This window comes from Phyllostomus hastatus, unplaced genomic scaffold (assembly GCF_019186645.2).
Source record: "Phyllostomus hastatus isolate PE091 unplaced genomic scaffold, TTU_PhHast_1.1 phas_contig_210, whole genome shotgun sequence".
Taxonomy (NCBI): domain Eukaryota; kingdom Metazoa; phylum Chordata; class Mammalia; order Chiroptera; family Phyllostomidae; genus Phyllostomus; species Phyllostomus hastatus.
Window position 1 is genome coordinate 33,356,129 of NW_025333737.1, and position 18,049 is coordinate 33,374,177.

Here is an 18,049-nt window from a genome sequence, read left to right on the forward strand (position 1 = left end):
GGGCCAACCAAGGCAAAGCCCCCCTATATTCCTTGCTGGGGCAACTTCCCTGGCCCCACCATGCGGACGCTGAACCTTGCTCGGGTGCGCAAACCCCAATAAAGCTCTATACTGCCTAACTTTGTGGCTGATTGGCATTTATTCCTCAGCGGAGCCTAAGAAAACCTTTCATTAATATCTTTAATGATAAAGGACTGAACATGATTTGGAAAAAGAGCAAAGACAACTTTAAGGTCCTATAGTGAGGGAAACAGGTTAAATAAATTATGAGACACTGAAACATTATGTCTACAAACCACTAAAAATGATGAAAAACGTTATCAGTAACATGGGAAAATATCCATGCGTGGTAAGTGGGGAAAAAAAAAAAAGCAGATTACAAAAGTAAACAGCACTCACACAAGGATCCCACTTTGTAAAACATACACCTGTGCACAGAGGCCTGCTAACCACAGATCTGAAGTCGCGCTCACGTCATCTAGGGGGGCAGAGCGGGCGCAGGAGGAAGCAGGGTGTTCTGTGTTCAATGACCGTGTCCTACTTTATGAGTTTATGTAGTAAACGCATACAGCTTTCCTGAGAGGAAAAATGTATTTTTGTTTGTTTTTAAATTAAGGGATGAGACCCAAATCTGTATCTCATTTTTTTTTTTAAAGATTTGTTTATTTGTGGAGAGAGGGACGGAAACATCGATGTGGGAGAGGAGCATCGACTGGCTGCCAAGAAGGAACCCGAGCACGTGCCCTGGCACCCTGACCGGGCAGCGGGCTGGCGACCTTTCACCCTGCAGGGCGAGGTCCCACCCACTGAGCCACACTGGTCAGGACTGTGTCTTACCTTGATCCCTAAAAACCTGAAATACTAAACATCATAGAACAGAAAACTAGGAAGTGAAGAATTCCTGGTACCAACTTATTGCCTTAATCTCTCTCAAACAAATAACATCACTTGGTTTTACTTAGAAGACTAAAAAAGGCCAGGGCTTGTTCATCTCCTCCTTAAAGAAGCAGGTATATACTATAAGTGTATACAGTTTTATTGTTTTATGAATTTTTCAAAAAGATTTTGTTTATTTTTAGAGAGAGAGGAAGGGAGAGAGAGAGGGAGAGAAACATCCATGTGTGGTTGGCTCTCGCACGCCCCCTACTGGGGACCTGGCCCACGACCCAGGCATGTGCCCTGACTGAGAATGGAACCAGCGACCCTATGATTCACAGGCCTGAGCCACACTAGCCAGGGCTAAGTGTATACAATTTTAATTTGTCGATCATGCCTCAATAAAGGAAGGGGAAAAGTAAAATCTATTAAAAAAAAAACAAGTAGAAACAGGCAAAATTTCCTGAAAACAAGTACAATGGGATTGCTTTTCAGTGCTATTTACTGACACTACAGCTTACTGCTTAATCTTTAACCTAACCAACTCAATACAACAAAATTATATATCCTTTTCACCTAAGGATTCTTACAGCAACACAGAAACATAAATATTTACAGTCATGATAAAAATACAACTGCAACTCTTAAAGACACCTTGAACTTTCAAATAGGCCTTGTTCTCTTAGCTAAGAATTAAACCAAAATTAATTTTTTGTCATTTGCCATAACTCTCAAACGGGCCACACATTTAGAAAGGGGGAGATGCCCTGAAAGAAAGCGGCAGCTCCGTCTCCAGCCGCACAGAAAGTCTCTACCACGCCCTCGCTGGTCCTGCCCCGTCCCGGACGCGTGGGCTCAGAACAGGCGACCATCGCCTCCCCCTCCTCCTGCTTGGGCCGGGCCACTCTTTCCGACCTAGAACTTTCATGATTGAAAGAGTCCTAGGAAAAGTTCTGAGGCCAATCCAAAGCAACCTGAGATAAGGAAGCGCTAGACGGAAGGCAGGATTCTTGAAGGCTGATCTTAAGCCTCCCGAGAAAGTTCATTCCTCACTTGTTCCCCTGGCGGCTCCCTGTGAGTCGAAGACATGAAAGCTGTCAGAAGCTCATCTTTCCCAGACTACGGACGACTCTCCAGTTAGTCCCAACAGACGGCACTAACCGTCTCTGGAACGTAGGTGCTTTGAGAACCCTTTCCAGTTAGTTGGGGGACAGGGTATCTTTTCCAGCTTTGGAATGGGGTAAAATTGTATATGACTCTGCAAAGCTCTGTCAGAGAGGTCAGTATGGCAATGACAGTCTGGCAGTGACAAGCTCAAAATGACTCATGCTACCAAAATCTCTCTGGAAATTGTCTGCCTTAATGATAAGTAGTTGGCTATACCTCAACAACAAAAAGAAAAAAGAAAAGGTATGTAGATGAAGTTTGGTGATTGAAACATATGTAATGTACCAAGATCCAACAAACAGACTTCCCCATTTCTCAAACAGGGCGACGGAACAGTACCAAATATCTGAAGCAGCCGAGCTAGCAGAGCCTGGATTAGAAACCAGGATTAATTTACTTCTGACCGCAACCGCTAATCTACTAAATGCACTATCGGTGTTAACGTCATGAAGCAGCACTGCCTTGAACAAAAACCAGGAAGGCCAGTCAGGAACTTGGCTTTCGTAAGTGCTTCTCTGACAGCGTCTGTCTCCTTCTGTTCCCGGGAAGTACTAAGTACTGGTCATACTGTACAAATTATTTTAGCATCCTTCAGAAGTCATAGGATGCTTCTCTGCCCTCTGCCACTAAGTGGGACTGCAAAGAGTCAAGTAGCAAGAACAAAGAGGGAGCTCTGAAGCCAAAACAAAGTGAACAGACGCCACCGTTAATTTCAACAAATCTCCGGAGCAGGAGAAACAAGTGGAGGACCGGTGCCTGATGAAGCAGGGCATGTAAATCATGGCCCAGAACCCCTATTAGAAAGCTATGACCAAGCGAGAGACAAATGTGCCCTCTAACGCCAGAGAGCACGTCGAGAAGACTTTGAAGCAAAGGCCAACTTATTGTCCTGCAGCAGAAACCTGCCGGCCGACAGCTCTGCCTGTGTGCACAGAAGCCCTGATGACTTATCTCTGCTAAACATAAACAGACCGCACTGAATTATATGCATGTCGTACACCTCAATGAAAAACTGTGTATAGAGCCCTGGCCAGTGTAGCTCTTGGTTGGGTGTCATACTGCAAAAGCGAAAGGTTACTAGTTCGATTCCTGGTCAGGGCACATGCCTGGATGACGGGTTTGGTCCCAGGTTGGCATGCGTCTGAGAAGCAGCCGACCAATGTTTCTCTCACACACTGATGTTCCTCCCCCTCTCTTCCCCCTTCTCTAAAAATAAATAAATAGAATCTTAAAAAACAATACAAAACTGTGCATAATAGACATGTTACTATCGCCACAATTCTCCTGATAATTAAATTCAAACTGCAGAAACTAAATAAGAAAACTGTAATTCATATCCTCAGGGACTCAAGAAGCTACTAGCACCACAGAGAAAGGCACGCTGTGAAAAGGCAGCAATAACAGGAACGGACAATGAAGAGAGGCTGGATGAAATGACGGCTGTGCGGAGGCCACGGAAGCACCAGTCAGACGGGAGCAAGCCAGAGCACAGAGGACTGGGGGGGAGGGCCCAGGGCAAGGAGAGGTGTACACACTCGGTATTACGCTCGAAAAGCTGAGACGACTGGGGTGCAGTGAGGACACACAATGCAAGAAAGAAAGGAAGGCCATTATGGAAATTCCAGGAAGAACAGGTCTCAATGAGAAAATATATAATCATTTGCTTCGAATGGGCCCTACACATTTAGTCACAATGTGCACAGTAAGTTTTGTAAGCCTGCCGTTGACAGAGCAAGAAAGACACGTGTATCATCTCAGTTCACAAAGAGAGTCAGCACAGGGGCAAAAAGGCTTGTGACGTCACCACACCGGGGAACAGGAGAAGCACGAAGCAGGAGAGGAGGGGCATGTAAGCTGAGCTGCGCGTCTCACGGCAGGAAGTCAGCGCATTTACAATCGGTAAGTCAATGAATAACAGCACAAGCCTATCTTTCAGAGAGATATGGGAATATCTGAAGAGCAACAAAAACCAGAAACATGATTTAAATGATTCCCTCGGAGAAGAGAAGAACCAGGATGGCTGCCTTCTGTTAAAAATTCTCGAGCATTTTAACTATGAGCTTTATTGCTGTGATGACCTTTAAAAATTATTTTAAAGAAAGGAGCGAAGGGAGCACCCCGACCCCGCTGCCGCCGGACACTTGCCTCCACCTTGATGGCGCACCGCCCGATGGCCCGCACGGCCTTGCGGACGAAGTCGACGTCCACCTCCGTGGCGTACTCCTTCAGCTCGGCCAGCACCTGTGAGAGATGCGCGGGGAGCAAGCATTACGGACCCTCAAACAGCAGCTTGACGGCCTGGCTTCTTCTGATCGCCAGACCTTAAGACTGAGGGCACTGTACACTGGGGTCCATGCGGAGTCCGACCTGAGCGATGTTGGCCTGGGATGCCAGGCGGATCATGATGTCCAGCTTCTCCAGCTTCACGTAGATGGGGTCGTTGTACTTCACGAAGAAGACTTTGATTTCCTGCTTCAAGATTTCAGGCCTGCGACACACACAGAAACACAAGACGGGGGGTGAGGCGGCGACTGGCCTCTCCTTCCGAGCCTCTGTGCACACCTACTCCAGGCCGCTTCATGCTCCTCCCACCCCAGCCCGCACAGGAACGGGCGGGCGCACCAGCTGCCCCAACACGCCTCTCTTTGAATCTGTCCCACAGGCAGACGAGCCTGGCCCTGACGCGTGGGGCACGCACGGTCAAGAGCTGTCGCGAGAACCGCAGCCCAGCCCCACACAGAAGCCTGAACCTCGCCGACCAGGCACCAGCTGGACTGCCACTGGGAGACCCCCGGAGAGCAGACCGCACTGCACGGCCGGAGGAGCGGCTGGCACCGGTGCAGGGGTGCTCCCAAATTGACCAAGTGGTCCGGCCGCATGACATCCTCCTTTTCGTGCATTAGAAAGAGTTTAATGCTGGCCCCTTTAGTACTCGTATTATTAAGCGTAAATCTCCAAACACTACACTCTGCAATCCATTTCCCCAACCTTTTCTGAACGATCAGGTTGATGTTCCGCAGGGCGACGTACTGCACCTCCGGCTCCCCGGACAGCAGGGTGACGAGTGGAGGGGCCAGCTTCTTCAGCAGCATGCTGTAGTAGTCGGAGTCCTTGGGCAGCAGCTCCAGGAACTTCATCAGGACCTTCACGGCCGAGAGCACCACGGCCGAGTTGGCGTGGGACAGCCGGGGTGTCACCCGTTCACAGATGCTGCGGAACAGAGAAGGGGGACCGGGGCCTGCGGTGTGAGTTCTCCGCTCGGCCCCGTCTGCAGACAGCGGGTCGGACTCCCGGGGCCCAGGTGTGAGTTAGAGAAGCCGTTAGAAAGGTCAGAGCTCCGTGCGTAAGTAAAAGTGGGGACCCAGCGCTGCAGAAGCCTCGCTCCCAGCAAACCACGGGCAGAGCAGGGGCCTCGGGAGCCTCCAGGAAACCGGCAATAAGGGACGTTCGGACCGGAAGGAAACCAGCCAACACCCAAAACACGTGAAGTGCACACCATGTACCTTCCGGTTTTAGAGTCCTCTCTGTCTCCCCACATCATGGAGGGCTCCCTGCCTCACAGCCCACCTCTCCTCAACCCACAGGAAGTCAGGTTGCGCGTTCTGAGAGTTACTTGTACTGAGAGATGCCGACCAACTGCACGGAAGGTTTCACTGGTAAGATGCAGGAGGAGCGGGGCTGACAGGGACCACGGCCCAACCCTTCACCCTCAGGATAGTGGGGGAAGCCCCGAAAGGGTGTTTGTTTTTTAACAATGGAACACCACTGCAATATTCTCCCAACCTCTCTCGCTTCTCCCAGACCTGTCACCTGCACTAAAATGCCTCATGAAACCTTGAATATTCAGTTATCTGCGGAGGGGCCTTCAGAATTAACCTAACTTTGATCGCTCCCGGGCAATGGAGGTGGTTACGGACTGCGTTCAGTGAAAGCTACAAGAGAAGCAGGCTGTGTCTCTCTCCTTCCCTCCTGCGTCTGCTCGGCTGACGCCCCAACCTCCTCCAGGACTTCACGCAGGCGCTGCCTTCTCCGCGGGGCCCTCCCCGACCGCCCTCCAACAAAACACAACCCGAACGTCCAGCATATCTTAGATCTCTCCCGACTTTCTCCTTCTCATCCACACTCACCACCTGACATGTTCTACACCACACAACCGTGTATCACACACGTTACGGATCTGTACTTCTGCCCCAGCCCTCAGAACGGGGTTCGGCGAGGGCTGTGGTCTGTCTGCCCACCACCGCATCCCCAGGGCCTGGACGGTGCCCCGACACACAACACGGGCTCGATAAGCACTTCCCGGGATGACAGCGACCAACAGGAAATAAATCCCACGTAAAGTTCCTTCCAGGAGACATCTGTCCTTTCAGTGCTGGAGAGACGCTACCAGTGTGAACCTGAGCTAAGTCCGGAGGGAACAGCGCCCCGGGCAAGCGAGGAGCACTCCCGTTCTCGCAGCCTGAGCCTCCGCCGGGCAGGGAAGGCTCCGACCTGCCACACCAAAGCGCCCCTGCACTGACGAGCTGACGTTCCTTCAGAGGCACCTGGCCCGGCGCACACCTCTACACAGAGGCTTCTCCGTAAAGCTGGCGGCGACGTCAACTCTATAAACTAACGTGTATGCACATGGAAATGGAATTTAATAGCCAATTTCTGATAGTCAAAGAAAATCTGCAACACGACAATGGTAAAGGGCTGAGCAGAACTGTCCAGGTGTGCCTCCCAACATCTCCCAATTCAGACTGACGTGACTGCTGTAGCTAATGGAAGACACCGTGTATTTTGCTGGCTCCAACACTTTCTGTGGCACTGAATTATGGGTATAGCTCAAGTCATAGTTAGTATTAAGCCAATTACTGTGTATCTAATAAAATGACAAGTTTGTTACTACAGTGAGAGACGCTCAAAAACCTTTCTTTGTCACAAGGCCAAGAGCTGCTGGACGGGAGATGAGACTGTGGTGAGGAAGATTTCAGTGCAGCACAACTATGCTGTTCAGACAGGAAAGGAAAAAAAAGACATCTCTTAGGAAAGAGCTGTTTCTGTAGGGTTACTCCACTACCTAAAATGTTTCTAAATCCAGTAAGCAAATACCATGGGGACAGAAACATCTACCCCACAAACCACTGATCTTCCGCAACACGACAGACTTTTATCCTAATACAGACACCAGAACTTGCTGAACCACCGAGACCCCCAAGGCACCACCCAGGAAACCGCACTCACCTCTGAGCCTCCCGGTCGTCTTTCGGGTTGTAATTGGACAGGCAGTCCAGGATGAAAATCTGGCCCCACTCAGTGCACTCGTTCAGGGCTGTCAGCAGCTTGTTGATGTTCTGTGGGTTCAGGTCGAGTAAGTTGCTGTTTGGGTGAGATTCACTGATTTCAGACAACGCTGCTACAGCATTAGCCACCACCTGGGAGAGAAGCAGACGTGACCTGCATTTACCGGGCCGGCACAACTGCAGACAAACACTGAACCCTCTCTGGACCACAGATCTCGACTCGCAACTATTCCTGCGTATCTTACCCGGTCAACTGGAAACACACAAACTGCTTCCAAAACACACTCGTGTATTAAACCGCCAGTGACGGCACACGCAGCTCCCTGGTGGTCAGACAACCCAGCGTTCAAACAATTCACATGCAGCAACAAGTCCCACACAGCTCACTATTGAAACATTCACCAGTTTAGTAGTGCTCAAAACTATCAATAGAATCAAGACACATGAACAGCTAAAAAATGCAGTGATGTTTCAATATGAAACACGTGATACCGTAAGCCATAGCACAGGTCTGAAGAGTAAGAAAGTTTGAGCTGGAAACACTGGATCCCTCCTATCTGATGTTGGGAGAGCTCATAACCTGTGGAATTTAGTTCCTCATCTGAAAACCAAGGATAATTTAATATACCTCACAGATTAGCTTCAGTTTAAGGGTAAAATCAGATGACATATGTACAAATTCTTGCTATAAAACCTTATGCAAAATAGCCCTGGCAGGTGTGGCTCAGCTAGTTGGAGCATCAGCCCCATAACTGAAGGGTTGCAGGTTCGATCCCCAGTCTGGGCACGTATGATCCCTGGACTGGGAGCCTATGGGAGGCAGCCGATGTTTCTCTCTCCCTTCCTCTCTCTCTAAAAGCAATGAAAAAATGTCCTTGGGTGAGGGAGGAAAAAACTTATACAAAATAAAGATGGTAAAATTCGTTAGTTGTAGTTTTTCACATTAACATCTCTGAAACTGGGATGCATTTTATTATCTATGGCACACCGTTTTAATATAAACTGTTCTTCTTTCCAGGTAATACATAAAATAATAAAGCATCTTAACCCTGGCCTGATAGCTCAGTTGGTTGGAGCCACACCAAGGTTACAAGTTCAATCCCCAGTCAGGGCACATACATGAAGTCAACCAGTGAATGCGTAAATAAGTGGAACAACAAAGAGATGTGTATGTGCCTCTCTCTCTCCTTCTCTCCCTCCCTCCCTCCCTTTCTCTCTAAAATCAATTACAAAATTTTTAAATCTTAAAAAAAGGGTTTTTAAAAAAAGCATCTTAGAATCAAAGGCATTTTATAATCAATGAATACAGTATCTCAAACTTATCCTTCCAGGCAATAGGATAAATAAAAAATTACTACCGAATAAAGTATCCTCACTTACAGATCTGGGAATTCATATTAGTTGCAAGAAAAAAGGTAAACACTGTACCAAAATTACACACTATTTTTAACATAACAAATCTACAACCATGAATGTTTATAAAGTACTTTAAGACTTGCAAATACACCCACCAAAATAAAGAAAAACGACACGATGGCCCTGTTCAGGTAAACTTAAAAGCCACACTTTGCAGGGAGGCTCCCAGTTGTTACTAAAATTAGCAGGCCAGCTCCCTACAAACGCTCTGTGAGTACACAGGAGGTGCGACAGGTGACGGCAGCGTCAGGAATCACACGTACTGAAAAGATTCTCAAAAATGCCAGGTCACTGTTAGTTCTTACTGAAGTCCCTGGCTACAAGTTTGACTACGCTCCTTCCGCTTGCAAGAGAAGAAACATAATGCACATGACTTAGCTACTGATATTAATATCCACGTTATCTGGGTCGTCTGTAGATTATGCCAGCATGTGATTTTATGTAGAAGATAAAAATCTGGAGAATATGACTTAATCAAATAATACACCTGCGACAATTATCCTTTATTATGTTACGGATAATGATGCCACAAATGGAATCATCTTCATCTAAAATTTAGTGATTAAAACAAAAATTCCAAGATGGAAAATCAAAGACTCAGGCGGCACATATGATTACGGATACAACCTCTTACCATCAGTGAAACAAGCCGGGAAGAGTCACCTGGTGCACCTGCTGCACCTGCTGAACGGCGGCAGGTACGAGGCTCTTTTCTCGCTTAATTTTTGGTTGCTGCCGCCACCGTCCAGCACGGGATTCAGTGGAGAGTAAAAGGCCTAACGAGTGAAATAATATCCCCTCCATCATCTCAGCGCTTTACACAGAGGGAAGAGGTATTTATTTCCCGTGGAGAACACACTCGACAGACCCAATGGCAGCAGAAAGGATCAAAATGCCACGGGCGAGCAGGGGCCCGTTTCCGTCCACTGTGGCCGACAGATGCCCAGCACTGGTCCAGGGCCCGAAACCAGCAGCCTGCCGCAGCTCACCGTTTCTGCCAGCGAGATCCTTTCGATATTAAAAGTGAAGTTAAATATAAGATGTGTTCATAGGAAACGTAGGAAAAAGGCAAGCACTGGGGGAACTAAAAACCTTGGGGAGAAAAGAGACAGAAGAATGCTGAACGGAATGAACAATTAGAATTCTTCCGTTACTGTCATAGGCAATTAGAAATGAAACCAAGTGTATAACACAGCTAATGAAGTATATGCGCTCGTGGTAAAATAGGCAATTTCCACTTATTATCACATTAAAATAAAAAAGGAAATAGGGAAAAGTCAGTCTAATTAAAAGATCCAGCGAGATCAGATAATAAGATTGTTCAGAAAGACTCGCGCTAAGAAAAGATGTCACTGGTCACCAAGCCAGTGACCGGCCGACCAGAGGAGAGAGACCCCCCAGGACAAAACTGTACCATTCTTCTAAACTTCCCCGGAGCTCCTCCTATCCCGCCTTTCCACTGACATCGCCTGACGGTCACGCTCCGAGCGCCACGTTTTCGGAACTGCACTGAGGGGGACCCGCCCACAAGCACTACTGCTCCGAGTTCTCCGGGCCAGGAAGCCGACCTGGTGTAGCGGACACTGAACATGAGCTAGACATGCTGACTCTAAAGCAGATCAACAAAAAGACTGGATTTATTTCATCTTCCCAGAGAGCCTTCTCCAAACAATAATTCAGTATCACAAAAGAACAAATGTGACCCCGCAGTAGCCCCCTCCATTTACTGGTCTATCAGACAAAGGCTGTATCGCCTTCATTTGAAATACCACATAAACATTTTTCATGAATTTGAACTGATACATGTAACATATTTCCCTCTAGAAAATAGGCGTTTCTCTTAGGAAACAGTACCACAAAGAGAACAATGGCCTTTTAACTATAATCTCAGAAAAATTGTAGTTCCCAAGAAAGACAGGTTTTTCAAGGAAGTTTTGTTTTAAAAAATGGATTTATATATATGGTTTCTTGTGTTTTCTCAGTACATTAGCTGGCTTATGAAAAGTTGGAATCTAAAAAAAAAAACAAAAGGAAAAAAGTTGACATCTAGGCTACAATACATCCATATCATCAAAAAATATTTTAAAAATTCATCTTGCTTGCCAATTGTGGTAAGTTTTATTCTTTGGGGACCGCGCCTAAACAGCCCTCCCCCCTTCCCATTGCACCCAGCCCTACTGCAATACGTCTGCTTTGCAGTGCAGATGTTACAGACGCACATGCGCACGCACATGGAGAGATACATGTAAAATCATAGTCAATGCTAGACAAATCTTTCTCTGCCTGAAATACAGACTTCTACTCAGTGTGCTAGTTCCATACAGACCCTTGGAATCTGCTGCTGTTTTTTAAGGTAAGCAATTTGTTTTTGGCTCACCCGATACTACACCTAGTAGACTGAGTCACACAAAGAGATAAAAGACAGCAACAGGTAAAATCCACTCAACACATACTGTGTCCCATCAGTCCTCACAGCAATTCTGAGTTGGCTGCTAGCAAAATCCACCTGTTACAGATAAGCAGCAGGCTTTTTAAAGAAGTTTATAAATACGGGGTTAGAGAAATTCAGTGACTTGCTCAGTCAACACAGCCAGAAAGAGACAGGGCGTGAGCACGAACTCAAGGTTTGGATCTGATCCCAGCGCCTGAGTACGAGTCTTTCTGCATGCAGCACTCAGAGAAGTGCCGAGAGCCGTGTACTTCAAGTGCAGGACGGGAAACAAAACTCAGAGTGGGGGGAGGACACCACAGCCCAAACCTCATTTCCGGGCGAAGGCGACATGCGGCTCCACTCAAGGAGGAAAACGCACTCTTCCCCTCCCTGCCGCTCAGAGACCACCGCATCATGGCAGCACTGAAAGGGCCAACATTTACTATCTAGCTATAAGATCTGATTTAGAAGCCACCCCTCCTTACACGGGAAATTCTGGCACGTCAGTTTGGCCTCCCTTTTTCAAACAAAGAGCAAGCTGCAGTGGAAGCTGTGATCAGAATGGAAATGGCCCTGCCCGAGCGCTCCTCCGGAGGAAACCTAGACACACAATGGGAACACCGCGCCCCAGACAGAAGCTCCTTCATGAGAAACCCCTCACATACCCCGCCCCCGCACCCCCCGCGCCCCCGCCCCGCCTCTCTGGATGATTTCCCTTCTGCATTCTGTTTCACTGATTTTCACAGCCTCAGAGCCCAAGAAAGATAGCGCTTTCCAACAGAGTGACTCCCCCTATTAACTAAATTACTGCTTAGAGGACTTCCATTTCCAGCAATGACTTTCAAGGTCGCACACGCTGATGAGATTAATGCCTCGGTTTTCCCATTCAATTTGCAATTCTTTTGCCTGGTGCCCTTGAGGACTCAAATACAGTGGAAGCAGCAGAACTGCCCCAAACTATTAGTATGAAATACATATAGGTGGTTTACATGATGCCATCCTCCTAAAAACCAGCACTACGGAAGCTCGCGTTCTCCTTCAGGGAGTTGCCTCAAGTCACACGTTAAAGGACAGGGCAAGACATTCCTTGTTCAAAGCACGTTTCCATCATTATCACCTCCTTAAGGACACGGTGACCGTATGATACCAGGTAATTTCCCCTCAAGCAAAACCAGAGCTCACGCTACAATGTCCAGAATCACAACGGATACCAGGCCACCTGTACTGCATTCTAGTACGTTCTGTGTCCCCCATCTTCTTCCCCAGAATGAGGAAGTTGAGTTGACGCTTATCATTATGGCAAGGAAGTTTAAATTCATTGTAACAATTAAGACTTATAAAAGTCTCAATAAAATTCATTACTTAAAAGTGGCTTAAAATGTGACCTGACAAAATGCAAATATTTCCAAAGCCAAAACACTACAAATAAATATCAAGAAACAGATAAAAAGGCAGTCCTAAGGATCACAGTTACTTGGCCCACAAATTCTAAAATTACACTACAGCATGCTGCAACATGAATAAAACCAACAAATTATCCCACCACTGACCTCCCTTCTGGAAGTCACCCCCTGCAAATTAAAGCCTCGAGACCACCTTAAAGGGGACACTAAGGAATGAACAAGCCCTGGCTGGGGTGGCTCAGCGGGCTGAGCGCCGGCCTGCGAGCCTTGGAAGTCGCCAGTTTGATTCCTGGTCAGGGCACATGCCTGGGTTGCAGGCCGGGGACCCTTGAGAACAACCGATTGATGTATCTTTTTCTCCCTCTCTCTAAAAAATAAAAATTTTTTAAAGATTTTATTTATTTATTTTTTTAGAGAGAGGGGGAGAAAGGGAGGAGGGAGAGAGAGAGAGAGAGAGAGAAACATCAATGTGCGGTTGCTGGGGGCCGTGGCCTGCAACCCAGGCATGTGCCCTGACTGGGAATCGAACCTGCGACACTTAAAAAATAAAATTTTAAAAAAGAAGAAAGAAAGAAATGAACGAGCCAGGAGCTTTTATGTCCACTGCCGAAGTACCATGCACGACAGATCCGGCTTTCAGGATGCTGCCGATGAAAACCGCTTTGAAGGCATATTCCTAACAACCACTCTGCGCACTAAGCCCGCAGTGATGTGAGAACAACACTGTGAACAGGCTCAGGGGCCTTGGTCGCCAAGCTGCCCTCAGGTTACATAATAAACGCCTGGCCTTGTATAAGGTACAGAAAATAAAAATTTTTAAAAAATAAACTTGCCATGGGAAGACAGAGCCCCCTAAACTCCTGACGGCCCAGCGGCACAGTCAGCATACAGCACAGCACACACACCTTTCCTGTTAACAGGGGACTCCAGACCTGGAAAATTTTAGCTTAAGGTACACAGTTCTGAGTCTAGCAAGTAATGTGTACGTTAAAGCTTTTATTTCAGAAACTACAGATAAGGCCCATCCTGGCTCCTGGGGAAAACAGCCGACCTCCTGGGGCACTGACAGATTACCGCCTAGGGACATCCAAACCTTTGTTCCAGGGAGAGCGGACGACCACCCCTCCCCCTTGGGATCAGCTAACTGCCCAGGACAGGAATGTTGCAACTTCTGAATCTCAAAGCCCTAACGGCACCTTGTTTGTCCTCCCCCACCCCCTTATAAAAGATCTGGCCAGGAAAGAGAAGGGAAGATGGTTTGTTAAGGTATGAACCCGCCATCTTCTCGGATCGCCGGCCATCTGAATAAAGCGCCCATAAAAGATTCAATTGCTGTGATTGTTTATTGGATTTGGTAGTGACAGGAGCCGGAACGCTGGTGTCTTTTTCCAATTACATTGTTACTAAGGACGCATGCTACACCAGGCGCATGTTAAGTGCTCTGCAAGTCTCTGCCCTCCCTGTGCCAGGAGCTCTGTCCATACCTCCGTGTTCCAGATGAGGACACCGAGAAGGCCAGGGAGACCACACAGTAAGAAATGGCAGAACCAGGGAGCAAACCTGCGTCTACCTGGTTCCAGAGCCCAAGTTTTAACCACTGCGCTGTGTATAGTTCCAGGGGCAGGGGACACATTTCACAGTCACAAAGTTCTTTTCTGCAGATAAGATGCTTTAAAACAGACCGAGGAAGCTCTTTGTAAAAGGAAGTAATTAAATGCAATTTGTTATCCTGGATTAAATCCTGGAATAGCAAAAAAAAGGACATGTGTTGAAACTCGTGAAATTCAAATAAAGTCTACACCCCAGTTAACAGTAATGTACCAATGCTAAAGTCTCGCTTCAACGAATGTGCCGACAAATGCACCACGGTTATGTCGGAAACTAACATTCAATGAAACTGAGGGAAAAGGATATGGGAATTTCCTGTACTGTCTTGGCAACTTTTCCATAAACCTAAAATTATTCTCTTCCAAAATGAGCTTATTTAAAAAAAAAATGAGTTGGTGATAATCTATAAAATAAAAACACACAATGCATTAAAAAATGAGGATACATAGAAAAAGATTTCCACAAAATTTATTACAAAAGAGGAACAAAACCCATTTGTTTCCTCTGTAAACAGAGACAAACAGAGAAGCATTCAGACCCACCCGTGGGAAGTCCAAGGCCACGGGCCGTTCCCAGAGCCGCCTCAGGGACGGCAGGGGCTCCCACCCCAATCCTGCAGCAATCGGCGGCAGCTCCTCCTCAGTCCCAACACAGCCGAGTGGGCCGGGGAGCCCAGAGGCAGCCGGAGCGCACTGTCTCTCACAACACTCTCACCAAGCACCTACCACGCACACACCAACACTTGCACACACGCGCCAAACTCAGCTGCTGCAGCCCTCCCTTTACAGACCTTCGGCGTGGACAGCGCTGTGTGTTCTTCATGAACTAACCACAAAAAAGGGAGTATTCTAACGTCTAAATAAAAATTACAAGTATCAGAAAGCACGTCACATTAGGTCTGTTCCTCAAGAAAGGCCAGTTATGTGTCAGGCACCAAAAACTGTTAACATTTCATGTTTAACATAATCCAGTACAGGCAACACTACCTCTATTTTACAGATAGGAAAGCTGAAGCTCTTTTTATTATTTTTAAAAATCTTCACTCGAGGACATTTACTGATTTGAGAGAGAGAGAGAGAGGGAGGAGGGGGCAGGGAGGGAGAAAGCCACACAGAAACATCCATGTGAGAAATATTGACTGGCTGCCTCCTGCACGTGCCCCAACCAGGGATCGAACCTGCAACCTAGCTAGGTATGTGCCCTGACCGGGGGTCGAACTGCATGCAAACTTTCACCCGGTCAGGGCTGAAGCTCACTTTAATCGACTTGCTCCAGGCCACGTTTCTAGTGAGCAGCCGACCTAGGACTCGGAATAGCAGCCACTCTGGCCCTAAGGGCTACACGCTATTTCCATAACCAGGACTGCCACAACCTCAGCACTGCTGACATTCCGGAACAAATGACTCCTTGCTGCAAGGGGCTGTCCTGGGCACTGCAGGATGTTGAAAGCACCCCTGGATTCTGCCTACTAGATGCTAGTAGCACCCCACTCATCAATGTCCACAAGCAAAAGTATGTCCAGATGTTGCCAAATATTCCCTGGGAAGCAAAACTGCCCCCAGCTGAGAACTGCTGCCATAACCCCATGCCGTCTCTGCATGCTATTGCACAGTGAAAACGCACGCTTTTGGGGGAAGAAAAATGCTTTTCATAAAACAGCTCTGCAGAGTAAGTTCAAATGAAAAGAGGCTAGCAGTTTAACTGGTACCTTTGCTCAAGGCTACACTGGTGCAAGCTGGCGCTACTTGTAAGAGCATGCTGCTTGTGCAGAAGAGCCCTCAACAAATGGGAAGACCTGTTTTTCACGAACTCGGGAGTCTGTGCTTTGACAGAGAGAACCGGGCGATGGAAGAGAAGCGTCCCGCAGGCAGCTCTCAGAGATGGAAGCAGAACCGAGGAGGGTCAGCACACAGAAGGGCGAGGTCCCTCGGCCGTGGGGACGTGGGAGAACGAGACCCACACACAGCAGGCCCAGCACATGCGCTGGGCTGTCGGAAGAGTCCAGGCTGGCAGTTCTGGTGTCAGATGTTAACTTATGTTGGACCACCTCAGAACGCCCTCAGACAGAAATGAAAACCCATAAATAACAAATAGAGAAAATCCAAATGCTCAGGCAAAAACTACAGAATAGTCAACACTCGAAAGCACATGTTTCTTGCAGATATAAATTTGGAGGGAATCTTTTCAATTCTGACATCATGGGAGTTCTTTTTCTACAGCTCCAGAGTGTCTCCTCACTCTAAATTCAGTGTTCCTTTCAAAATAATGAACCAAGAGAATCTGCATCTGGAAATAGGTTGACGTCTGACTCCCTCAGAAGACATTTTACTCTGAGTTTGTGGCGACAGTGAACTTTCACATCAAAACTATGGTCGTCACAGCAACCACTGCCAAGGGCAGGCAGCCAAAGCAGGCCCTTTGCCCGGGGCTTGCATGCGGCAGCTCAGGCAGCCTCACGGACTCTCCGCGGAGTCCGGCGCCCCTCACCGCACAGGGGACAGGGAAGGAGGCTCCGGGGGGTGGAGCCAGGACTTCACACAGTGAGAATTTGTACTTCAAAGTTTATCTTTTCTCTTTTAAATAGTATCTCACTGAAAACCAGCCCTAAAGTATGTATCATTCATACTTTATCATTAAACAACTGCAGGAAAATGAAGTGTGTAATCACCCAAAACAGAGAATGGAAATATAATTTCACTACTTGTAGCAAGGTACACTACCCCCAGGAACCGGCCTGGAGGTCAGCATAACCGCAAGGGTATTCAGACCTTATCACCATTTTACCCTGAGATTTCAAAGTCATTTCTGCAGAAGTTCTGATGCTTTGACATCTAGGACGCCCTTCTGCAGGGAGCTACACAAAAACTACGGAGACAGAATCCCTGGAAGCATTAGCTTCTCTTGCACATTCAAGTGTCTGCTGGTGCAGTGCTGCCCCCGTGTGGAGCAACTGCTGAAAAAAGTGGAATAAAATTTCCTCCTAGGAGCAGAAACAAGGGACTCCTACCCATCGTCAGAATTAAGAGGATTTTAAGATTTCCATATTAAAACAGTTCTCAGGTAAAGGCTTTTATATATTCAAATTTTTGAGAAGATGGAGACAGTTCTAAATGTTTCCGTGAGCGTGCACGTGTTTAAACTGTACTGTGTGTATACACCCACGAGGACCGTGACAAGCAATGGGTGCGGGGACGCAGAACCGGTCAGATCCTGGCCACGTCACCGCTGACTTACACTCTGGGATGATTCTCTCCATCCGAGGACAAGGCCCCGCCTGGCCCCGCCTTTCCCTAACCTGAGTCCTGTTTTCTTAATCTCCCGTCGCCCCCACTCAGGGACCTCCACCCCTCGCTGGTCTCGGCAGGCATGGAATAATAATCATTTAAATCATTTTACTTATTTTGTTGCTCTAACTCTGAGAGGACTTGAGAATTCCCACGATAAAAAGCACACATAAATAAACGGCATGCATGCACTTACTACTCGAGTGCACGGACTGGATGAGGCCAGCTCTTCCTGTACAGTGAAAACTCTGAATAAATCAGACCAATTAGGTTCATCCCAGAATCACTCCATCCTCTCGACTGATCTGTGTCAAGATCTCCGAGTGCTACTGGGGGGGGGGGGAACGAAAACAAAAACCCAAGACGGCTTCAGTGAGCCCCCGGGTAGGCCCTACCCCCGACCGTGGAAGTCTCTAGGTTCTGCTCTGAAGACTTTACATTAGTACAGAGACGCCTTTTCCTCCCTCCCCGCGCTGGAACTGCCTGGGCTGGCACTCGTGTTCACTGTTCTCAGCCCCGCAGGACGGGCAGCAGGTTTCTGCAGGGAGCGTGCTACCTGCTCCTTGGGGTGCCCGAAAC

The 18,049-nt window shown here is 47.7% G+C and overlaps 1 protein-coding gene across 4 annotated transcripts in view; it reads right to left on the reverse strand.

The window, feature by feature from the left end:
• Window positions 1-18,049, reverse strand: part of AP2B1 (adaptor related protein complex 2 subunit beta 1) — a 99,359-nt gene that overhangs the window by 61,079 nt on the left and 20,231 nt on the right. For all 4 annotated transcript variants that reach the window (XM_045836336.1, XM_045836333.1, XM_045836335.1 and 1 more), the window contains exons 6-9: window positions 7,270-7,460; window positions 5,032-5,253; window positions 4,411-4,531; window positions 4,189-4,284 (exon numbers count right to left, since the gene is read on the reverse strand). In XM_045836336.1, the coding sequence (XP_045692292.1) occupies window positions 4,189-4,284; window positions 4,411-4,531; window positions 5,032-5,253; window positions 7,270-7,460 (630 nt within the window). The remainder of the gene's footprint in view (window positions 1-4,188; window positions 4,285-4,410; window positions 4,532-5,031; window positions 5,254-7,269; window positions 7,461-18,049) is intronic.